General features: G+C 43.2%; 1 protein-coding gene across 2 annotated transcripts in view; it reads right to left on the reverse strand.

Annotated features, from left to right (window-relative positions):
- The window catches only part of znf827 (zinc finger protein 827), a 108,041-nt gene continuing 82,317 nt past the window's right edge, over window positions 1-25,724 (reverse strand). The window contains exons 9-15 of one of the 2 annotated variants that reach the window (XM_053622080.1): window positions 22,397-22,534; window positions 19,881-20,052; window positions 17,491-17,657; window positions 13,346-13,543; window positions 11,394-11,571; window positions 5,362-5,412; window positions 4,880-4,978 (exon numbers count right to left, since the gene is read on the reverse strand). In XM_053622080.1, coding sequence (XP_053478055.1) covers window positions 5,364-5,412; window positions 11,394-11,571; window positions 13,346-13,543; window positions 17,491-17,657; window positions 19,881-20,052; window positions 22,397-22,534 — 902 coding nt within the window. In that variant the 3' untranslated portion in view covers window positions 4,880-4,978; window positions 5,362-5,363. Of the gene's footprint in view, window positions 4,979-5,361; window positions 5,413-11,393; window positions 11,572-13,345; window positions 13,544-17,490; window positions 17,658-19,880; window positions 20,053-22,396; window positions 22,535-25,724 lie in introns of both variants that reach the window. The other variant, XM_053622081.1, reaches the window with a different exon arrangement.

A 25,724-nucleotide genomic window follows, 5' to 3' on the forward strand; every position in this document is an offset into this window, starting at 1 on the left:
TGAAGTAATAAAAAAAGCTTTATTTTACAGCATATAATTTTAAACCGAGTGCCCAAAACAAACAAACGAAAAAACAAAAATGATCGTTGAGCCTTATTGAGTCATAAAATACAACAACAAACGCAAAGCAAACAGAAATGTGCTGGAAAAGAAAATAATCAAGGTAAATGCAAACCGAGTAAATCTTTTTTTTTTTTTTTTTAACGAAGAAAGAACGTAAGTGCTACAAGTTAGAAAAGAGCGATCGATTTCATGCATCTTTTGTAGGGCTATAAAGGTAGTCTCGTGTAATGCACAATGATGTTGTAGAAAAAAGAAAAACAAACCCCACCCCCCCCAAAAAAAAAAAAAAAAGCACCGCCCCTTTGCTTTTAGACAAAAGAAACATAATAAGTGCTTGAGTACTGTTGTCAGCACAGGGAGGCATGTCTGTCCTCCATTTCCTGCCCGCACAATCGGACAGGACCGAGCTGCATCCGTCATCGACTTTTAACAAAATGATTACGTGGTACATCGAGACCAATAGGATCTTATCCAACTGATTTTTGATCTGAACGGGTCCCGAGAATCAGTCTGACTCATTCTTGGGCCTTCCAGGCCACGTCTTTTCCACCATGTGGCACTACAGCATAAAAGAATGCATCGAGCTGGAGCGTCATCGACCATCAGGAGCTCCTCTCGATGCATGGCATAGCACTCCGTCTGCATGCTGGACATGTGTGCAGAGAAAAGTTCGTAACAAGGGATGAAAATGGGGGAGGGAGGAGAGGGCGAGAGAGAGCTTGTTGGTTGAACCAACTCGAGAGCGCGATGCAAGGCTGCATTTATAAATTCACAACTTGGTCATAAAAATTCACATCTTCATTCTGATTCATCTTCACCAAAGACAAAGAAGACTAAGCTTAATGAGGGTGCCAGCAGTGGAGAGATGAGGCGAGGGGTCGGCTCTGTGAGTAATGCTCCAGGCTTAAGAGTCTCTTTATCTGCATGTGAACTTGGCATTCATTGGCAAAGAGGTTCACGCAGACCTAACAATTACACCAGGCATTATGGTGAATACTAATTATTCACTTAGCTGTAAGTTGAATATACAGACTTACGACGAAGGTGACTTATCACCACCGCTTCAGCTGTTCGTTTTTAAATTAATTCGAGAGACATTAGTAGCCAAAACATACAGCTAACTATATGATTTATACACACCACTTGCGTTACTGATTTACATGTTACATGCTAGTCTTTGTACTAGCTTTGTCGCCAGATTAAAAGCTAGGCTGAAGTCTAAAGCAGTCTAAAGGGTACGCTCACAAGCGGCAACAACAATCTGTTACTTCTTTCCCAGCTTTATTTATTTATTTTTTGTGTTATATATATATATATATATGCACATGTATGGATGAGATGAAACCACGGTTACAAGTCCGTGCGTCAAAGGGGAACGGGAACTAAAGGCGCGGACGGGTAACTGAAGAAACGTCGGACCACACGAGGGATAGGATCGGGTTCGACGATCATTCGACGGTTTGGATTTGTCGCTTGCATAGAATCGAGAAAATCTCTGTTGAAATGACGTTTGCCACGGAAATCGCGTGCACGATCATCGAAGAAAAGAACGATTACCTGTTGCTTTGTGGCTCGCTAGTGTTAACGTAGGGTTACTTGTATAGTGTCGGAGTTAATAAGTAGAAATAAATCAGTTTGTTGACACTGTTTTTAGTTTAAAAGGAAAAAAAAAAAAAAGTGAGAGCGCTAATTCATTTGAATATTGCACAAAAATACAGCTAGATTAATCTTTTTGATATTCCTCTGATAATTACTGAAGGCTGAGAATTGTTATTCCTGAGCCACGATTGCCTTAAAAATAAAATCAAATCATACTAATCAATCTGATTTATTTTTTTTACTTTTTTTTTTTTTTTTTTTTAAATTTAGTGTGTTATACTGCTTTTCTGAGCTCGAAACACAGTGGAGCATTACCGTAGAGCATTTCCTCAGACTCATTCCCCAACATCGCTTAAGAGCTTATCATGGACTGAGCTATTTCATACTCATTTCTGATTTCTAATTCAGATTCTAGTTTCAGATTTATTCTTATAATCCACTGATTCGTTTGGGGAAAAAGTGCAATTTTACAGCACGGTGCAAAACTGGCATTTATAAATTTAGCCTGGTCCTTCGGTGGCCAGGTGAAAAATCTACCTAATGTATGATTCACTTTAACCGAGCTGTCCAACATGGGCAATATCTGTGAATAAGAGCGTTGATATATTTCTTTCTTTTCCCCCCCAAACCTATATGGCAGATACCAAGTGAGAGTGGCATTGTATAAATGCCAATGCTGTGATCTGACAAGGTTGGTGGAAGTGGCATCAAAGGAAATTTGTTATTGGGCTTAAGTGCTTTTGCTTGAAATGTGTCAACATGGTAAGTGCAATTAAAATGAAGAAGAAGAAAAAAAAAAAAAAAGGAAATGAGAGGGGAAACACAGGATACTAGTACCATGTCTGCCCGCTTTAGAGAAGGCCGTGCTTCTGCAAATCCTCCTTTAAAAATAACGGCTGCCTTCACATTGCACTTAAGAGCCATTATCCAATGAGATCTTCATAATAGCTTGTTAGTACAGGATATATAGTTATATACTTTACATTTTAAAGGCTCATTAAAAAAAATGGTAGGAAATAAAACAAAAAACTGAAAGAAAACAAAACAAAAACAAACAACTAAAGCAACCGGAAATGTTAAGACACAGAAGGCCACCAAAACCAATATACCACTATTTTTCTTGACTCTCTCTACCTCTGTATCATTTTAACATGAACCAACGAAAAGTACATTCATTCAAGTCATTTTGGAACAGTTTCTCCTTTTTACACACACACACACACAAACCAGAAACGATTTAAAAAAAAAAAAAAAAAAAAGCTCCAAAAAGCACCATTGAATCGGCCTTGTGTGACGGGACACACGGGATTTTCTCCCCTAACAACCTGTCACCTCATATACCTTTGTAAATGTATAGGTGCATGTTACAATGCGATAGCTATGCCAAGGGCTCGACTAGTCACTCTAGTCATCTTTCGTGCTTGGTTAGCTTTTGGCACAGTCTGTGGCAACGTGTAGTAATGGCAAGAGCTGTGGTTTTCAGGGCTGTACGGTGGACGAACTGCTCCTAGAGAGGAAGCGGTTATAGCTTGGACCACTGGCACACCCTGAATGGCTCGTCTTAAAAACAAAAAAACAAAAACAACAAACCTCAAACTGTTCTGCCATCAGCTGTGCATGACTGGTAAATAGCCTTCAGCTTACGAGCCGAGATCAGTGTTTCGGGAATGGCGTCACCAATCCTGAAACCCATTTGACGCCAATACGCATTGTGGGGCAGTGGAGGTCCGGGTTGGGGAGAAACGGCTACAAAACTATATACAGTTCGATAAATAATCAAGTGCATGGTTTGAGGCGTCGCTCTGAAAACGAGACTTGAAAGAAAGCAATTCGTGTCATTTTGTTAGTTTTTTTTCCCCCCGCTTTTTTGTCGTGCTGCAAACGCCCTGGGATATTTTGTATTGAGTCCCTAAATGACATAGAAAACAATCGTAACACATAGGCGACCATGCTACCTGATGCTTGGCAAAAAGACATACTTATGCACAAAAAAAAAAAAAAAAAAAAAAAAAAGTCGAGCGCTTAAAAACATTTGCATCTTCTTTTGTTTTTTCTTTTCACCTCCTCATAGAAGGGAAAGAAAATTCTATGGAAATCACTACTGTTTCATGGTCATTCAAAATCTGCAGGAAAAAAAAAAAAAAACCAGAAAAAAAAAAAGCATAATAATTAGATTATTAATAAAGAAAAGCAGCTTTTATATAAATGCATTGAACACATACAGCCTTTTTTTTCCCTTTGATAAACACTGTGTGTACGTTCGGCTCCTCAGGAGCAGCGTTCTCCTGATGCCAACGGACAGAACTGCTGTGAGCAGGACTGGTCACTCCTAGCCGCTGTCCAGATGGTGCCAGGGGTGAGTGTAAGAAAGGAAAGATGAAGGAAGAATGACGAATAAAGAAAAATGTAGAGGTAGGTAGCTCGGATGAAATGGGCAGCTCAGACGGTTTTTGCTCTTTCCGTCAGTCCCAGATACGCCAGGAAGGAGTGTTTGGGGGACATGTGCAAGGGTGAGGTCTGCGAGGATGGGCGGGGCCAGAGTCTGGAGAAAGGCGGAGAAGACCGCGAGGGGGCATGGCTATGGAATGTGAAGCGGCGGCGAGCGCTGAAGAGTGTGGTGAGAGGTATGAGATGAGCCGGGTCCGAGGTCCTGTACTGCTCGAAATAGTGAGCCGCCAGTGTCGGTGATGTAGGAGAAGCTCCGCTGGCACAGAGGTAGTGCGGGGAGGGTGCGGTGGCAGGCAGCATACCCGAAACAGACAAGGCAACCGACTGCAAGGCCTGCGAGGCACTCAGGCTCATGAGTGGGCTGCTACTGCTACCGTCAGGCAGGAAAAGGGGCTCGATGGCATCAGCACTGAGCGGGCGTGGCATGAAAGCCTGGGCCTCCTCCTGGGTACTGCCCTCCCCAGCCTGGTGCTTGCGGACATGGCGGTTGTAGACGAACGGGTGCGTGGTGGTGAAGGGACAGCGGGCGCAGCCGAGCGCGTGGCGCGGTGCGTGCTTTAGCCGCTTGTGCAGGTTAAGGTTGTCCTTGCGCTTGCAGCTGTAGCTGCAGCGGTCGCAGTGGAAGGGGCGCTCGCCCGTGTGCACGCGTCCGTGCTCTATCAGCTTGTTGGCCGTCTTGGCCAGATAGCCACACTGCTCGCAGCGGTAGTGGTTGCCCAGACGGTGGGCGCGCGCGTGCCGCTCCAGCTCGGCCCGGCTCGCCCACGCCGCCTGGCAGATGCGGCAGCGGTGCTCCGTCTTGTAGTGCGTCTTCAGGTGGCACTCCATGGCCGCCGCCCTGCTGGTGGAGTACATGCACAGAGGGCACCTGGGCACAGAGACAGAAGGTGAGGGTGTGCCGGAAGCATGGAAGGATGTTTAATACTGTGGCTTCCAAGTAAGCCTAAATTTTCTTTTTCGAATTTCTACATATATTTTTAAACAAAAATGGACAACGTGCACAAACACACGCAAACACACACAAAATGGACAAAGGGAAGGGATGAAGGATGCACTTATGTATGTAGCTGACCCTGAATGGTGTATAACATAAAATCTATGTGTGTGCAAGTTTATGTGTGTATTGCATATACGTGTGTGTGTGTGTGTGTGTGTGTGTGTGTGTGTGTGTGTGTATACATACAGATATGTGTTTTAAGTGAAAGTTTGGGGGTCAGACGGAGGTTAAATGAATAAATGAGGAGCACTTACATTTAAATAGCACCTTTCATCTGCTCAGGGCCCCAAAGCGCTTCACAAACCCTGCAGAACAGAATGACCTCAGAAAGCACACCAAGAAGAGCGCTTCTCTGCCTCAACGCTGAACCTCAACACTGAACCTCAACTCTACCATGTTCTCATCAATCTCACCACAGCAGAGCAGGCGCAACACACCCAACTCACGCTCAGCAGACATTCTCAATTCATGGACACCGTTTGAATGAACCTCATCGTTCTTACTGGCTTTCATTCATTCTAGTGCCAAACCATCTTAAAAGGTTTGGTTAAAAAAAAAAAAAATTGCATTCATTTCCTCTTGGAAATACCATGCCTAAATGGTATACCTCAGCCAAGACATGTTTCGTGTCTACAGTTTGCTTCTTTCTTTCTTTCTTTTTTTTTTTTTTTTGCATTGAAGCTATGATGATAATGCAGCTACAAAGTAATATAAATGATAGAAAGGTAATAGGAAAAAAAAAAAAAGGAGTCTATAAATACATTGTTAAATATTCTTACACTTGCTCACATACATTTTTAGGAATTATATTGAAAAAAATAATAATTGACCACTGTTAAACTTTGGGAGGCAGTTTCTAGGGGGTGGTTATGATACCAAACTGAGCTAAGGGGAACAGGCGATTCTGGTTGTCCAAGATGGCTGCTCAAAGAACGAAACGTTTCATGTTTATAGATTGCATTGATAGAAGTCATGTTTGATCATGAACCACATGGGTAAGCCTGAACATCATCACCGAATATATGGTGGACTGCATAAGTAAAGACCCCACTGAGCATTCTGTAGGGTTACAACCTGGAAATGAAATTGACTTTAACTGGGATTATACAGTGCTATGGAAAAAATAATAATAATTATTATTATTGCCCCTATCCTGATTTCTTCTGTTTTTGTGTATATCTCATACTAAATATCTTCAAACGAAATACAATATATTGAAGCAAAGAAAAGTGATCCAACACCTATCATCCATGGGAAAAACGAATTGTCCCCGTAAACATAAATCTGATTATGCAACCTTTTGCAGCATTAACTACAACCAAGCGCTACCGATAACTGGAGATCAGTCTTTCATTTACTTCTAGACTAGGACTAAATCACATGCTTTAAATCATTGTACTGCTGCATGAACCAGTTGTGCTTGAGTTTCAACTAACAGACTGAACTCTGGACAAAGCAGAATTCATGTTTCCCTCAGTTATTGCAAGTTGCCCAGGCCCTGAAGCAGCAAAGCATCCCCACACCATCACACTTCCACCACCATGCTTGACCATAGGTATGATGTTCTTTTTGTGGAATTCAGTGTTTGGTTTACGCCAGATGTAACGGGACTTCTGTCTTCCAAACAGTTCCACTTTCGACTCATCAGTCCACAGAACATTCTCCCAAAAAGTTTGAGGATCATCAAGGTGTGTTTTGTTAAAATTCAGACGAGCCTTAATGTTCTGGTTTAGCAGTGGTTTTCACCTCACTACTCTTCCATGGATGCCATTTTTGCCCAGTGTCTTTCTGATAGTGGAGTCATGAACAGTGACCTTTATTGATGCAAGAGAAGCCTGTAGGTCCTTTGATGTTGTCCTTGGCTCTTTTGTGACTAGCTGGATGAGTCGTTGCTGTGCTCTTGGAGGAATTTTGGAAGGTTGGCCACTTCTGGGAAGGTTTACTACTGTGCCGAGTTTTTCCATTTGGAGATAACGGCTCTCACTGTGGTTCTTTGGAGTCCCAGAGCCTTTGAAATAGCTTTGTAACCCTTCCCAGACTGATGTATTTCAATCAACTTCTTCCTGGAATTTCTTTCCACTTTGGCACAGCGTGTTACTGGGTAAGACCTTTTAACCAACTTCATGCTGTTGAAAAAGTTCTATTTAAGTGTTGATTTGATTGAACAGCGTTTGCAGTAATCACACCTGCTTGTGTCTAATCCAGCTGAACCCCATTATGAATGCAGTTTCATAGATTTGGGGAATTAGTAACCATGGGGGCAAATACATTTTCACACAGGCCCAGTTGACATTTTCGGTTTCAATAAATAACATTATCATTTAAAAAACTATATTATGTGTTTACTCAGGTTGCTTTTGCTTTATCTTAGATTTTGTTTTAATTTCTGAAACAATTTAGTATGAGATATACCCAAAACAGATGAAATCGGGATATGAAAAATACTTTTTCACAGCACTCTACGTCATGAGTCTAAACAGAACAGCCCAAAGTAGTTATGTGGAAGACAATATATATAGTTGTATAAGTGATAAGCAATCACAATTAATTGAATTTATGCATTTACTGTGTCATGTGATCTCCAGAATTTGTTGGAGAACATACCTAAACAAACAGCAACATGAACATCAAGGCGCCCTCCAAACAAGTCTGAAAAGTATCAATCAGGGATTGGTTATAAAAAATAAAAAAAAGTCTCAAACTTTGAACATTTTGCGGTGTACCATTATTTCCATCATTTAGAAAATAGAAAGAATATGGCACAACTGAGACTTTGTCTAGAGAAATCATCCACCAAGTCATTGACCAGGTAAGGAGGGCATTAGTCAGAGAGAGAGGGAAAAAAAAAAAGAACAAAAAAACAATACGGTGCTACCACCACCATGCTTCATTGTGATTAGTGTATTTGTATGAAAGTATGTTGGCAACAGTAGCCACGTATCTCAGGTGCCAAATTAAAGCAGCAAACATTGGACAGCAAGCATGTCTTGGCTGAAAAAAGTAAAAAAAAACTGCACATTTAATTTTAACGTGTGTCATTTGTACCTTACAAGGTTTTTTTTTTTTTTTAATACAGCTTATACGACACACTTGTTGGCTCGGATTTAAATCTAGATCAGTAGTCCTGATACCATATCATCACAGAGGCAAAATGCCTGCATTCCTACCTCTTAGTCACTTATGTGTAATAATTAAAATAGTAGGTGGTGTGTTTGGCTATTTAAAATAAGAACAACAGAAAAACAAACAAACAACAAAAAAACCTTTTTACATGTGAGAGAAGGTTAAAGCCAAAAATCAAGCTACTGCTTTCTGGTGTCTTGTTTTGTGTATTCCTGAGAATGGCCCATAAGGCGTGACTAAACACGCCAAGTGACGAGCTGGATCTCTCTACCTCTATTATGCTTAGCCTGATAACTACAGGGTAAAGTAGCTAGCATGAGAAAGCACAGCCATAACGTGACATGATGAGGCAATGGCATCTGAAATACACACAAGACTCTGAGACATGAATTATGTATGTCACACGGCTAGACAAATACCACAAAAAAGAGAAAAGACTGGACTATGTACTGGAACACTCTGCAGGGGGGAGAAAAAGAAATGATCCACAAATGAACCACAAAGGGGTCAATGTGTATGTGTGTGTGTGTGTGTGTGTGTGTGTGTATCTGTGTGTGCTGTAGTGTGGCTAGGGAGAAGTGTGCTGCATGTGTTTAGTTTTGTGTAAGTGCTGGCGACTAGGACAGGCTGGGAAAGAACAGTGTGAACTCGAGTCTAATGCTCTTGGCAGTGGGCTGGTTTAACAGATGGAGAGGCGCTGACTAGCTCGTCGTGATTTCTTCAGATATTACACATGCAGAACCAGACATCGTGCTGGAATGAGCTATTGTCGCATGGCAGAGATGCGTTTGTTCCTGAAAGTGCTTTAGACAAGTCTCTACATTTGTTTTGGATTTCTTAACATCAACAATATAAAATAACGCAGATTTTAGTTAATGGTTGTCATGGCACATTCAGGAGCTTCCTATATCTGTGTATCATTTTGTGGCTGGGGGTTTGGGGGAGTTCTCCCTCAAATGCTGCTGTCGGATCAGGGGCCTGGAGCAAAAAGGGAAAGTTTGTTTAACGTATTTTCACGCTCACCTTAATTGTCTAGGGGGGAATTGTTACCAGGGGTGTATATCCTTATGAAACATAACATTTAAAGCAGGCAACAATCCAATGCAATATGACTTGGAGCCAATGTGATGAATTGTAGTGTGCAATTTATTTCAGAATTTAAAAAAAAAAATGTTTGATCTAATAGTATTTTGAGGAACTGGACTAAGTTCAAACATATTGCATGCTGGCATTATGTTGAATATTGACTAGTGTGATTTGTTGAAGATCAAGGCCCACCTAATGCACACACATAATATCTGTAGATGAGATAAAGCCAGACCCGAGCAATACAGAGGCCGTACTAAAAATGTAGCCACCTACAAACGTGAGAGATCAGCTAAAGAATTCGTCCACCAAATAGCCGAAAAAGATAAACCAAATACTTGCTGTCCAACACTAGGTGTGAGGGGGCAGACCAGACCAAGGCTATTAGGGTACTGAAGGAGGAGTTGGAGGGTAGAGGCAAAAATAGCTCTAGGAGAGGGGTGCAGCAGACAGAAGGAGTGGGATTAGTCAGAGTTTCTAAAGGAGCAGGGGGATTGGTCAGGGGTTCTTCTGGACTTGGTAGGATTGGTCAGAGTTTCTAAAGGAATGGGTAAGATTAGTCAGAATTTCCAGAGGAACAGGTTGGATTGGTCAGAGTTTCTAAAGGAGCTTTCTACAGAAGCGGGTTGGATTGGTCAGAGTTTCTACTGGAGCGGGTTGGATTGTTCAGTTTCTACAGGAGCTTTCTACAGAAGCGGGTGGGATTGGTCAGAGTTTCTACTGGAGCGGGTTGGATTGGTCAGTTTCTACAGAAGCTTTCTACAGAAGCGGGTGGGATTGGTCAGAGTTTCTACTGGAGCGGGTGGGATTGGTCAGTTTCTACAGGAGCTTTCTACAGAAGTGGGTGGGTGTGGTCAGAGTTTCTACAGTACCGGGTGGGATTGGTCAGAGTTTCTACAGGAGCGGGTGGGGCTGGTCAGAGTTTCTAAAGGAGCAGGAGGGATTGGTCAGAGTTTCTAAAGGTGCGAGTGGGACTGGTCAGTGTTTCTAAAGGAGCAGGAGGGATTGATCAGAGTTTCTAAAGGTGCGACTGGGACTGGTCAGAGTTTCTTAAGGAGCAGGAGGGATTGGTCAGAGTTTCTAAAGGAGCGAGTGGGACTGGTCAGAGTTTCTAAAGGAGCGAGTGGGACTGGTCAGAGTTTCTAAAGGAGCAGGAGGGATTGGTCAGAGTTTCTTAAGGAGCAGGAGAGATTGGTCAGAGTTTCTAAAGGTGCGAGTGGGACTGGTCAGAGTTTCTCAAGGAGTGGGTGGGTTTGATCAACAATTTCTGTAGTAGTAGTCGGGACTGGTCCGAGTCTCTGCAGTGGAGGATAAGTACAGTTAGGGTTTCTATAGAAGCAGGAAGGATTGGTGAAAATTTCTGCAGGTATGGGAGAGTATGGTCAGAGTTTCTATAAGGGCAGGCAGGCATACTGAGAGTGTCTGGGGAAGCAGAAGCAGGGTCTCTGTGAGATAGGGTGGGCATAGTCATGACTTCTCAGAAAGTGAGAATAGTCAAAGATTTGCAGGAGCTAGTTGGAATGGCCAGATATTCTGTGGTAGTTCAGGGTTTGACAGGAATATGTTGTCAGGTTTACAGAAGCATTTAGGAATGGTCAGACTTTCCAAAAGTCAGTGGGAGTGGTCATATTCTGTGGGATTGGTCAGAGTATCTGCAGGCATGTGGGAGTGGCCAGAGTTTCTGAGGGTGTGTGTGGGATCAAGTGGGACTGGTCAGAGATTCTGCAGGGGAGTGGGCTTGGCTGGAGTATGGGTGGTAGTGCATGGAAGCAGTCAGTCACACAGGTTTTTTTTTTTTATTGGTTCAGTTATAATGTAATTCAAATATTAAAACCAGTTTGCTGACTTTAATTGGTGAATATTTGTGGCTCCGATATAAGCTGTTTCTTCATATTAAGGAAAATATGCATCAGCCTGATCCAAAAGCAGCACTCCAGGGGGAGCTCACTACCAGGCGGGAGGGTTGTGCTGTGGGTGGGAAGGGGGCAGATGGGCAAGGGTTATGTAGGGCGGTTGGGGGAGGGAGTGGTATTTGTGAGGTGGTAGAGGAAACTCGTGCTGTACTTGCTTTCCTTACTTGAGCCCTCCAGCGGGGACCGTATGGCACTTCTTGTGCTCGAGGAGCTGCTCGGGCGTCTTCATGAACTTGTGGCAGACATCGCACTCAAACATGCGTGCGATCAGGTGGATCTGCAGGTGCCGCTCGTACATGGCCCGCGTCTTACACACAAAGTTGCAGAACACACATTCAAAGCCTTGAGGGAGGGGGAGGGAGAGAGGACACATTTACAGGTTTATGCTAAAGCGTTTGCCAGACACTCTTATCCAAAGCAACAAAACCAGAAGACAGCAGATGACATGAACACAGAAGTACAAACGCAACATTGTAAGGACTCATAACCTAAACATAACCCTACTAAGATTCCACCCTCATGTAGGCTATAAGCGATTATTAAACAAAACAACTAGCAAGGGTGGCATGAGTGCTGCTTAAATGGTATTTCTGGTTTGGTGTTAGTCAAACAAAAGAGCCGTTTAAAAGAATAAGCAATGCTTTTCAGCTGACAAGCAAGTTTTGGCTAAGCCTTTGGTTGAGTAACACTTTTTCTTCCACAAAGTGACAGTACTGATGCGGGAGCTGGTGTTGGCAGGAAACTGTAGACCTTTTCAAGAACTGGTTAGTGTTTTTCCCAGCTTAAGAAACAAATTATTAAGTAATCAGATTTTTGGTTTTTACAAATTTTAAACAATATTCTACCATTCAAAGTTAAATCCTTCAATGTCTGGGAAATATGTCATTGTTTTTTGCTCTATATTCTGAGTGTGTAGATGCTCGACGTTTTGTTAGCCTCTACTATACAATAAAGTTCCTCTTTAATTCATTGTAACTGCAATAAACTGGTTGTTTTGTCCTTGGACCACTGATTTCATGGTTGCAATTTTTCAATGGCAGTCATGTAAATAACTAAGATGCTCAAGTCAGAGATAGTCAGACTGTCAGCGTATTGTTGCAGCACCCAAACCAACTTAACGCTGTAGATGTCTAGAACTAAGACACCTGGAATCAGCACCAGATGACTTTTTAAGTAAAAACAAACCCATGCACACCTGACAATGCTCTAGTCTTTTCCCCAGACTTATTACGGTCCATATAAAATAAAATAAAAATAATAATAATAATAAAAATAATACAGTGCCCTCCACTAATATTGGCAACTTTGGTAAATATCAGCAAAGAAGGCTGTGAAAAACTGTCATTGTTTAACCTTTTGATCTTTTGTTTAAAAAATGTACAAAATATTCACATTTTAAAAAAAAAACCCAAAACATTACTGGCACCCCTATGAATTCAAATGAGAAATTTATTTGAAGTATATTCCCATTGATATTTGACATTTTTTTGTATAGTACAGTTGGGTGACTAGGAACAGGAAATTGTTCAACCATGACTTCCTGTTTCACAGGGGTATAAATATGAGGTAAAACATACTACAAATTCCCTTAGTCATTCATAACAATGGGTAAGACCAAGGAATATAGCTGTGATGTGCGGCAAAAGGTTGTTGAGCTTCACGGTCTCAGATCCCTCGCCATGTATTCTCCAGACTCATCAGGCATTATAGGAGAAGACTCAGAGCTGTTATCTTGGCAAAGGGAGGTAGCACAAAGTATTGACTAAAAGGGTGCCAATAATTGTTGCACACCTATATTTAACAAATATATATTTTTTGATAAACCTGTGTTTTGTTTGCAATTGTTTAATATACATGAGAGCAGAGTATTTTTGTGAATTTTATTTAACAAAAGATCAAAAGGTTCAACAATAGACAATTTTTCACAGCCTTCTTTGCTCATATTTACCAAGGGTGCCAATACTCGAAGAGGGCACTCTATATTGATTTTCTGCAATCAAACTGGTCTTTTCACTTTAGTTTTGAATCCCTTCCTTGCTTCAATATGGCGGTCACCATCTACCATGTTACAAATCACTGTCTTAGTTCACCGTAATAACGGTGAAGGATATCTCACCTTTTTCCAATTTCTCCTCTGTTCCTGACGCCAAGCTCGATTGGCTACTGGCAGATGAAGGCGGTGCCAACAGACTTTTGAGTTCCTCGCTTCCCTGGGTAACGTCTCCACTCTCTGAGCTGTTCAGGGAGTCGCTGAGGGCCGAGAGAGATGAAGACGTGCTCTTACTCTCACTCAGGGGACTCCTGGAATTCAGGCCTGTCCAGGTAAAGCACATGAAACAGGACGTCACCCACACAACGCACTTCGGCCATCGTTTCTCTGCCCTGTATTTTGGCAAGTGCTGTAGCAGGATGCTTCGGTATGTGCCCAATCAGTGCCATCTTTTTATGCGGTACGACATCTTGCTAGCATTAAATCTTTCCTGTACTTGAAAAAGTGATCATTTGCTGCTGTCGCTACAGGTTTGTCTGTTGTGGGCATGTAGAGACCACTACAGTTAACACTCTTCTCAATAAGAAATAGTAGCAGCTCAAATGTATAGAGACTGATAATCTGTATAACACACACACACATTGAGATATATATATATATATATATATATATATATATATATATATATATATATATATGAGAGTTACTTTATTTAAAGTACAAAAGGAGTTTGGATTAGGATTAGGACCTTAGGATTTGTTGACTGAACAAAATCCTCTGGATTTGTTTCTTTACCTAATTTTACATACAACTATGATGATCACATTTGAAATGCCACGTGTTTCTGTGTGGCGTGTTGCTGTTTCATGGGAAACGAATATTCTGCTGTCACATCTGATTGGATCATGTTTTGTGTTGTGTCCGACTTGACAAGTAAGTAACGTGTTCGGAAAAGACACGAGCCATTTTTGGTGAAGAAACCCATCTTGATTGCCCACTAATTCATCATAGGCTTTCCGCGTATGGTCCCGGGATCCGCTAGCGCTAAAGCGATCCGCTGGCGCAAAAGCAACCCACCATCATTTTCAGCTTTTGTTCTTTTTCTTTGTAAGGACTGAAGCGGTTGTCATTACATCAGAGCCAACAGATGGCTCTGTGGTAGGCTGAAACTGCAGTGCTTCATGAAAGGTCTATTTCTGAGAAGAAGGAGTTTGTTTTTTTTCTCCCAAGGTAAAAAGCATGTTTTCCTGTTTCATGTTGACTGTGTAGTGGTCGTTGCAGCATTATAAAGTCAACGGGGATCCTGAGCTCCTGTTGTCTGTATGCAAGCAGGCAGAACAATCAAGGCTGCAGCCTTATTGATTTCCTCAGTCTGCAAGGGCTAGAGGGAGGGGGCGGTCAGGTCACGGGCACTAGAGCTAAGATGTGGGGAGCGACGCAGGCCATGACTCTCCCCTAGAGCTCTGCGGCTAACGGAATGGACATGATGCTAGCTTGCATACACTGTCTGATAAATGTATAAGTCTGGCATACTAAACTTCCATCCAGGCAGTCAGGCAAAGCAGAGAGATGGACCATGCGTAATCCCTGGTTTGCTGGGGGATACTGAACAATGCGGTTTGGGAAAAAAAAAAATTGCTAGCGCGAGTCAAGTCAGCGGCCTCTGTTCGTATAAGTGGAGCTGACACGCTATATGACATGGAGATGGATTAACATCTGAATGGGCTTGAAACCCTGCAGCAGGAAGACACATATACACATGCACTGAAAACCTGTCTTTTTACTCCAGCAGACGTACACATCCCAGGCAGTGTGGAGAGACTGATTAGAGGTCAGCCATTCTGTGGAAGGCAGTGTCCCTGGCACAGGTCTAAATTACACCTGACACATCGAGCTGGCCTTTCGCTGTCACCCTGCCCGCTGGACACAGCCACTCTGGCACACTTTAAATGCCAGCAGCGGGTGTGAGAGAGTGGGAGCCCTGGCCGTGGGTGGCTGCATGGGGACCGTTCAGGCTATTGATTTCTCAACCTCCTGTGTCTGATAACGCCAGGTCTTCTAGATAAATACACACTCACAAGCGCACACAAGACCGGGGCCCCCCTCAGACATAAACTCTTGTAACAGCAGGCCAGCGCACCTTGGCGATAAACCCATCGGCTCTTTTGTTAGAAAACGCTATCAACCTTCGGATTTGGACCCGGAAAGTCTGTGGAAGGTTAACAAAGCACCGAGTACTGGCTGTTCGTAACACTGTGCTGTTTGCTAGAGGACAGGAACGGACGACAGATGTGCTTCCAGTAACCCAGAAAATCTTAAAGTTCATCGGTGATTCATCAATCTCTCATACAGGTCAATCTAAATCCAGGCCATGTCTACTGACAATTTTAAAACCAAATGGATGTAGCTGTGAAATGTATTCCATACAACTTGAAGGGAAAAGGAAAAAAAAAAAAAAAGACCTAGTTCGTTCATGTTTCTGGTCACAATGTGCAGAATTTCTCACGTTAACGGCCAAGGACCAACAACTCTGTGTAATCCTGTACGGACTTTTATTTAAAAGAACTCTGGCATGTGTCTTGATCTTCTTCTTCTTCACAAAGCTGCTAGACATACAGTACTTTAGGAACTGCTTTCTGCTTAAACTTAAAATCGCCTGACTCGTGCTCTACTTCTGTGAAGAACAGGAAAACGCTCGGGCATGACTGTGAAGTATGTGACTGCTCGATTACTTCTGAGACACCTGTACTACGATTAGCAAATAGTCTCCAACGTCCAGCACCAATGTAGAGCCGAAAAGAAATTGAACTGAGCACAATTACCACAGAGTGACTCCGGAGTTTCCTTCTCGACACCCCACAATTTATTATATACTTTTCGTGTTCTTATCCACTCCACGAGGTCACGCGCCCTCTTCCGGTAATCCGACAGATGCGGCTCTGTGTACGCCGATAGCAGGATTAACATTAGCGATGCACCCGAAAGAAAATCCTGGGCCGAAACTGAAAACTCAGGATGCGCTTGGCATCCGAAAAACCATAAATAAAAAAACCCCCCCATTTAAAATAGTTTTTTTTTTTTTTGTATAACTGCATTAATATTAAGACTTTTTAATTCATTTCATGAATTTAATCAATTGAAAAACTTGAAAAATGATCACACAGAAACTTATTGTTTTGGTTTGGGTGTTGAGTTCAATAAAGAAAGTCTTCATTCGGTTCTGTAGCAATCAAAATGAACAGATTTTCTTTTTATCCAATTATCCAAATAATGTCAAGTTCTAGAAAACTACTATGATGTGCAAAACAGCAGTCAAGTTACGAAGTCCGCCTCTATTCTGTTTACGTAAACGTATTTTCCACATGAGTTGAGGATTATTGTGTTTAAACAGCAGCAGTAGAACTAAAACCAACCTCAAACTGTAAACGTCAGACGTAGCTTCGACTCAAGGAGAACGTTTTGCAGGGCTACACGCATTTGAATGTAATTTCGATACACGATGGCAAATTGGACTGCTTTCTATTTGAGAAAAAGTGGCAGGGTTCTCTTCAAGAGCGAAAGTTGCTCAGCTTTCTGGCAGGAGAGAGATGGTGGTTCTTCTCGTCACGAACAGGAGATCCTGCACTGAACGGTCTCTCGCTCTCCGGTGGTGCTCGGGGCGGATAAATACCTGCGTGCAAGCAGTGGAAAGCGTAGCTGTGCTTGTCGTGGATCGAGGCGCTTTCCTGTAGAATCTGGTCAAGCATGTCCGTAAGCGAGGGAGTGTGCGCCTCATCGCTCGTACACATGTCGCTCTGTGCTGCGCGTCGATCCTTCAGCAGACGCGGTCATCACCTCCGGCTCTTCCTGTATCCCGTGCACGCTGCTTTTACTCCACGTCAAAGTAATGTTCTTTAATTCGCGGATCTGGTGATGCTGCAATGCGACGACAACCGTCGGCTAGAGTGAAAACTGACCGCCGAGCTCTGAGGGGCGGGGCCTCGGAGGCATATATTTTCATCTCGTATTTTAGGCCAAAAACAGGAAATGCCCGTTTTCGGCTGAAAATCTTTTCCGCATCCCTAATTAATACAGTTCACTTACGTTCAGACATACCACGATGACTATTTTATTATTTTTTCCTCAAAAAAAAAAAAAAAAAATTCTTTCTAGAGCAGAAAGCATTTCTGTGCTATCTATTCCATGCGACTCTCTCTGTAGGGACAAGTTCTCCCCTGGAGTACGAGTGTGTCTAGTCTAGTGGCCTTAAGTGTAGTGCAGAAGGGTCTGACCTGTGTGTTCAGCGTTGATGTGAGTCTTCATCTCGGCCTCGTCCACTCCCACGTACTCACACGAGTTACAGCACAGCGAGAACATCCACTGCTCCTTATCCACATGCAGCGACATGTGGCTCACAAACTGTGCGTTCAGCTCCGTCTGGAAACCGCACACTCGACAGCTAGAGAGAGAGAGAGTGAGAGAGTGAGTGAGGGGAACCTCTGTGCGTGTGTGAGAGTGTGTGTGAGAGACCTGTTGGGAGGCAACAACATGTGGCTTAAGGGTACGAGCTTCTGTAAGTGTTTTACAGACAGACACGTGCATGGAACCACACACACACACACACACACACACACACACACACACACACACACACACAGAGCAAGGCTATTAGGGGGAATGTACTGATCTCTCTCTCTCCCTCACACATCAGTATTATACCTGATACTGATCTGAGACAGGGCTGTCAGAAGGAATTACTCTGTAAAAGGTTTTTCGATAATATTTACATATTTGAAGGAAAGAAAATCCACCCGCCAATGTTGAATGTTTTTAAACTTCTTGCCGAAATGATCATTGCGTCATGTAAAGGGGCCTGAACGAATAAATACACCATTTATTATTATTATTATTATTATTATTATTATTATTATTACTACTACTACTACTAATAAGCTGCTAACCGTTTCTCTCGATCTGTAAATCCGCTCGTGCTGAAATTTGGTGTGTTGCGTCGTTGTGCTACTCTGTAATTGCATTCCCGATGATGGCCACATTGCTTAACAAACATGGCCACCATCAGCCAATCAGCTTTCACACTGAGCTACTGTCACAAAACAGAGCTGAAGACCTGTGTAATACTGTTTTAAAGGTGCTAACGTGCTAAGAGATCTCTCGCTCTCCACACACACACACACACACACACACACACACACACACACACATACTGAATAAACCACACACGTTCCCAGCATGGATTAAAATAATACAGCAGTGAATTGGACGAGACGTTATGTGAAATCGAAGCTGAAGCTCATCCTCGATATTTGATCGGTGCTTCTCTAGGCAATAGATGATATTTGGGTCCAGATAGAGATTATCTTTCTGAAGTTTCCTCCGCTATTATTTCATTATCCGTACTTATAATGCCTTCCATCGAATTACGAGCCTAGGTCTAATTCTTTTGGTGGAATCTATCAGTAACGAGACACGGGTAAAGCGAACCATGATCTCAATATCGCCAAACATAACATGGTGTCAGTCAGGGGGTGTGGCCACAGGGGTAGCGCAGGGTGACAGCTGCCACCCTTCAAATCTGGCCTCAAACCAAAACTCTCAGAGGGGTGACAGGAGGTCAGTTAATCCTATACGCTTCCTGCAGACTTAATGAATGGTATCTTATGGCATCTAGCTCATGTTGATTTAACCATTTGAACTTCCCGGACCTGTTACTTACATTCCTCACTCGTAACTACACACATTCCCTGTTAGTTTCACTGCAGTTAATGTAGAAGTTACTGTTAAACAAGCCGAGTTTAAGGGGTTAATCGTTGTGGCGTAGGCGACATTCTGACCGAATCCCTTCAGCGTTAAAAACTACAGAGCAGCGACTATAGAGCCTTATCGCGGGCGGACAAATCAGTATCCTGGTGACCGGGCCATATAGATTTCATGTGCAAGCTATGAAACTTCCTGTTGACTTTCGCAAAACGACACACCTCGGTGTTGTAAACGTAGCGCAAGACACGCATTTCAGTGGCTTAGTGATTAGTACGTTTGCCTTGCACCTCCAGGGTTGAGGATTGGAATCTGTACTTCCTCCCGGTGCCTCGGGGGGTTTCCTCTGGGTACTCCGGTTTCCTCCCCCAGTCCAAAGACATGCGTTGGAGTTTTATGTTCCTCAGGTTACTCATATTGTATGAATACGCTGTCGTTCCTCCTCGTGATATTTTTCACAGAGCACGGTTTGCAGTCTCCTTTGATTCGATTTCCATCGTTAATCATGAAATACAGCCATCATTTCGTGTCGTCTGTCCGTTAACGTGACCGTGTACGCTAGGCTCACGTCGAGTCGTACTGTCTGTTGGTATCGATGCATTTGATTTTTTTTTTTTTTTATGACTGCAGGTACAAATTTACTGGGAGTTCACCAATACCAGCATCAGTATCGATGCATCCATCGTTATTACATTATGTAAACTGGCAATTTTTAGCCTGGTCAGTTTGCAGGCCCAATACCATGGGACTGGGCAGTACACTGGAGCTTTTACTTGCCTGGTGGTGTGCTCGCTAATAAATTTCCACCTGTAGATAATTAAATGAAAACACCCCATGTCTAAAAGCCTGGACACACCACTGGTGTGAATGCAAACCATGTTGATGAGAGCGCACATGTGTGGTGTACCTGTAGTAGTAGGGGCAGTTTTTGCGTTCTCCTCCTTCGCTGGTGACCGAGTTAACGAGGTGCTCGGCGTCCGTGCTTACCAGTTTGACCGAGTGGATGGTGAGGTGCTGGTTCAGGTTGGCACGGCACTTTGCCGCATACGGGCACAGGTGACACTTATACTTCCTCTCCTCTGATGAAACACACACACACACACACGCACACAGAGTTATGTACATGTGAGCACAGTGAGTGCAAAGTCTTTATGAAAATTCATTCATCTTACACCAACACACGCAGATCTAATTTGTTGAACTCGGTCATAATCAAAGGCTTGATTTAATTAGGCAAATACAAAGAGCATACGCATTATGGTGTTTCAAATGCAGTAAACATGTTATTTTGCTCTCGGAGAGATACAAAAGAGACTTTCTGGATAAAGTAAATATAAAACAAAAGAGCTAAGAAACCTGAAAACAAAAGAGTAAAGGCATCTACAGAAGATCCTCCTAGTGCTAATGTGCAACCTCGTCTGTGAATAGTCTGAAAGTTCAGTTCAGTTTTAGAAAGTTTTAGCTTCAAATGCAAACCCATACTCTTCTGGGGGACACATGGGTGCTAGTGGCATTAAAAATCATTTAAAGTATTAGGTGTCAAACAGTACTAAGTGTGTTGAAAGGATGTTCAGTGTGAGAATATTGAGTCCTGGGATGAGCACAGGACAGTCATGATTACAGCAGCAGGTAGACGTCTACAGTATCCCGGTGAGAACCTAAGCTCTGTAACGGAAACGGATTGCAGGCTTCCTGTTAACGGCTTGACAGAAAACCAAATTCGCACAATTTTCCACATCCACCAAGTCCATTAGACCAGAGGACCTCAACCTTTTGTAAACTAAAGCTCACCCCCCAAGCCTCCCCCATCACGTGGCACGCCCCCTCCCCCCTATTGGAGGAGAGCAGATATAATGATTATCTATTCTATATCAAATCTATCTATCTATAACCTATTCTAATTTTTTGCTTTTGTGTTTTTGTACTTTTTAAAAAATTACTTTTATGATTTTTTTTTTTGTAGATTAACTTTTATAAAATTATATATAGTAAGGATATAGAATGTTTCTGAACACTGTAACTACTGTGAACAAGAGAACTAGGCTGTAATAACGTGGACTGTCCGACATGTGAAACATGTTGCATTTCATTCGTCTCGCGTTCTAAAAACATCCGCATACGAATGATGTAAATCGGGACGAAGGGCGCGTCTCGTTATCCATGACGTTGTTAAATCAGTCAGTGGGACACCTGCGCTTGCTTCTTTTCACATTCACGTGTGTGTCAGCGGCCGTGCGATCACCGGGACGTGCTGCTCTGGCTCTCGGCCTCTCACTGAACAGAGCAGACGCCGAGAGAGGTGAGAGTGCAGCGGGAAAGCGAGACCTCGCGCTTGCAGGACAGTACTGGTGACATTTGGAAAGTTGCGAAGGTTTTCCGGAAAGTTGCTAGATTTGACGCTAGGTGCTTTGTTTTTGTTTTTTTTTTAGCAAAAAAAAAAAAAAGTTTCTAAGTTTGCAGCACTGACGGCTAGATAAAAGGCAGGCTAAGCTCCGCCTCTCCCCAGCAAAAAGCAAATGCAGAGAGAGAGAGAACGCGGGGTTTTTCATTTATACACATTCTATTTGAAAAGCAATAAAATACTCCGAGTACACAAATGATGCCCTGTCTGTGTTTATTTTCTTGAAAACAGTTTGCGCCCCTCTTCCGATCTCTCTGCACCCTCCGTGTTGAGAACCACTGCATTAGATCATTCTGGGGGTCTAATGTTTGCAAAGAAGGAAATACAGCCTCTCTTCTTCCTAGCGTTATTCCCGTACAATTCCCGCAGGGTCCACTCCAGCGGATCATTGGTCCACGTATTTGTTTTCGTACAGGTTTTTACACCGGACGCTGTTCCTGCAACCCTCCTGGTTTATCCGGGCTTGAGACCGGCACCGAGTACATCGAACCCGGAATCGAACCCGGGCTGCGGCAGTGAGAGTGTGTGATCCTTAGCGACTGGACCACCAGATATCAAATGATGAACACAAAACGGTGCGAAAAACAGCAATAACAAACAAACAAACAAAAAAAAGTTCGGGTCAGTTTTTTGGGCGGAAATGCCTTGTTGTTGATGAGAGAGGTCAGAGGAGAATGTCCAGACTGGATTGAGCTGACAGGAAGGTACGGTAAATACACCTTCCTACTCATTTACAACCGCGGTGAGCAGAATTCAGAACGCACAATATGTCGAAACTTGAGCTGGACGGGCTACAACAGCGGAAGACCAACTCTCGCGTTCCACTCACCCAAGAACAGAAATCTGAGGCTTCAGTGGGCACAGGATCACCGAAACTGGACCGTGGAAGATTTGAAGAAAGATCGTGTGATGTTTTTCCAATCTCCAACGGTCCAGTTTCGGTGAACCATACAGTGTGTGAGCGAGCGAGCGAGCGAGAGAGAGAGAGAGAGAGAGAGAGAGAGAGTGTACTGGGATCTCACCTGTGTGTAAGGAAAGGTGTCTGGAGAGAGTTTGTTGGCGGCCGAACACTTTACCACACATTGAGCAGGGGAAGAGCTGCTCGTTGAGTCTCCACTGCGGCAGGCCGTTGCTTGTCTCGCACAGTGGTTTCTCCGAATCTGAAAAAAAAAGTGCGATCCCTCCTGTCACACTGGTTAATACACACCTGTTACAGCTCGAGAAATACCGCTTAAATAGGCAACATTGACAATCAAGTCAAGCACTGGCCCAGATATCCTCTCTTCTTTCAATTCATTTGAATGGAAAGCAATAATCTATGTTTAAAAAAAAAAAGAAAAAGAAATAAAAAAAACCCGCATCTGAGAGCGAGCGTTTTTAAGTGGCCTTGTCTGCCTGCTGCGAGAGCTGTAATGAAGGCTGTGCGTAGTTATCGCCTGTCGTATTAGAATGTTTTCAGAGTGCTGCGGATTCTCATTTCGGTTAAACAGAAAATAATAAGGACTTTAACCGCAAACTCCCAGTGTACCACAAAATGAATTCCTTCTTACTACGGTCCGTTCCTTTTCTATTAGTTTCACTGCAGTTACTCGGCGATGGGCTAAATAATACGCGGACACTTCAAGGGGTTAAGGAAGGTCTGGAAATAAATGTGTGAAGCCATTAAAAATCGGTTCGAAAATACGTCTATGTAAATAACACAATGGTGGAACGGAGTGTTTGACCGTTTCTGCTCACGGCAACAACAAAAAAATGAAGGAAAAAAAAAAAAAAAGTGAGAGGAATTTCCAGAGAAGAACGTGTTAGAAGACGATAAAATGCAGGAGGCTGAAAGGTAGGATACATGTGCAAGATTTAACAAAGGTGAAAGGGAAGTAGACAGTCCAGATCACACAATCACAGGCAAAATACAAAGCTGAGAAACGCTGGCAGGAGTCAAAAACACCCACTAACAGAATACTGGAGGATAAACAGACTATTATATAGGAACAAAACAACAACACTACACAGATTTGAAGACCGGATAACACTTTTTTTTTTTTTTTCGCCTGCAGGCATCAATGCTTTATTTAAAGAATAAAATACTTGGAGGTGTGCTGTTATAGAAAAATAATCAATGACGAGGTGGAGCGATGCGGCGCGAAACAAAGCAGAGTTACTGAAGAGTTTCATTCCTCTAATACTATAGCAGTTTATTTTAGTAAAGAACGATTCTTCATACTTGTGAATCTGTTTATACTGCAAAGTTCAGTTTGATGTCGGTAGAACGTCCGTGAAACAAGGCTGGGTCCTAGTGCGTTTTCGTTTTAAAACACATAACTGTTGCTACGGTTACGCCCGTCGTCTACACTACTCCGGCGTGGACACTTTTGGAAGACCCCGTTTTAGTTTGAAAAACTTTCGCGTTTCAGTGTAAACCGACCAAAACGAAGACTTTTGAAAACGAAGGCGTGGCTCCGCCCACATTCGCTCCCTGATCGGATCTTCTGGATCATCACGTATCCTTCCCTGATTCGTCAAGCCCGTACCATATGACCGCTACGCTATCTAAATCGTATACGCAACAACATGGAGACTGGACCGCAAGCTTTGCTGGCTTTGTCTTCATTCTTAGCAGCCATTGTGCAGTTCAATTCTGTATTTTATAATACTGCAGCTGTCTACATGCCCAAGAGGCGAGCTACGATTAGAGCGATCGGCAACAAATCTCATTTCGAGCGGCGTAATCCCTACATGGAACGCCGGTTTGTTGCGTCTGCCATACAAGTTCCCGTGAATCAGATATAGAAAGAATAACGTATGAGACTACTGTCATAGCCGCTGTTATGGAAAATTAATCAACGCCATCTGACCACTATCAGACCACTGACACCGTCCAGGTCACGGTCCAGAGCCTGAAGCTGCATGTCTGATGTTAGTTAGACACTTAACACACCCAGACTATTGTACAACACACCCTCTGTCTGCTGAATCCTATTTCTATACACCTTATATTCCCGACACAGAGAGCGGCGGGAAGAGAGAGAGAGAGAGAGAGCGAGCGAGCGAGAGAGAGAGATTGAGAGAGAGAGGGAACAGTACTCCACAAGGAGACAGACAGAATTAACCTTCTGATGAAGGTGCTTTGGCTTGGCATCAAATTAAAATGCTGCTCCACGCCTCCTCTCTCTGCCATAGTGGAAGTGGGGGGAGAGAGATAAATAAACGAGGGGATAAATAAATAAATCAGAGAGAAATTCCGTCATCGCACATTGCAGCCCCTTCAAATGGCCAGGTGGCGCAGTGGGCATGCATGACTCTTACACACACACACACACGTATAAGCTGGCTAATGCAACACAGGCTTCACACATGATAAACACAGAATGGTGACATCAGCATGACATTAGCCCGAGACGAAGGAGTAAAACAGCAGACCCATGATCCCAAGCCAGTTGGAAGTTCTGCGGAACATACCAGTGTGTGTCTGTGGGTGTTTGGAGGTCATGCAAATGACATCTACAGGCTCCTGAGCTTCCTGTGTAGACCTTCGCATTCCGAACCGCTCAGTACACACTCACGCAATGGCTTTCTGCCTATGTGTGTGTGTGAACATGTTCGTGTGCGTGTGTGTCCCTTTGGACTTGTGGTTCCTCATATACAGGCCCATTTTTCCGGAGGCTGTCCTGCGTAGTGCAGGCTGCAGGATTGATGGGGTTAGGGAGGAGGGGAGGGGGGAGAGAGGGTGTCTCAGAGTAGCAGCTTTTTGGCATGTTGGGGAATATTTAATGGTGGCCATTAAAGAGCAGATGCACTGGCCTTGGACGCCGAGCCTGAAGGACGTCTCACCGGTACACGACCCAGCACGTGATGGCGCACCGCGGCCCAGAGCAGCTCTAAAAACTCAAACGAGTGGGTGAGTGCGGGGGAATTTGGGTAATCTTATGGAGGGAAATTAAGATATTGAGGCTGAATTTTCTCCATCCAGACCTCTTTCCTAAAAGCTGAATTCACTGGACCTTGTGACATGAGTTCAAAAACACACCGATGTGTTGGTCAAGGTGTATTGCTTTGATGGAGCGCAATAATGTTGTTTTTTCTCTCTTGATGTAGTTGGAAAATTCATTTAAATATGGATGGATCCTTTTTATCAAATAATCAAATAACGCAAATAATCAGTACCTCGGGCAGATTTTGTGTCTGGGTTATTATTATTATTATTATAAATAGGTTCTCCAGGAGACTTAGCAAACGTGGAAGAAGGTCCTCTGGTCTGACAAAACCCCAACACTACTCATCAATGTGAGAACATTCTCCTTACAGTGAAGCATGGTGGTGGTAGCATCGTGTTGCCTTGGCTTCTTGGTTGCT

The sequence above is a fragment of the Ictalurus furcatus genome, chromosome 3 (genome assembly GCF_023375685.1).
Source record: "Ictalurus furcatus strain D&B chromosome 3, Billie_1.0, whole genome shotgun sequence".
Taxonomy (NCBI): domain Eukaryota; kingdom Metazoa; phylum Chordata; class Actinopteri; order Siluriformes; family Ictaluridae; genus Ictalurus; species Ictalurus furcatus.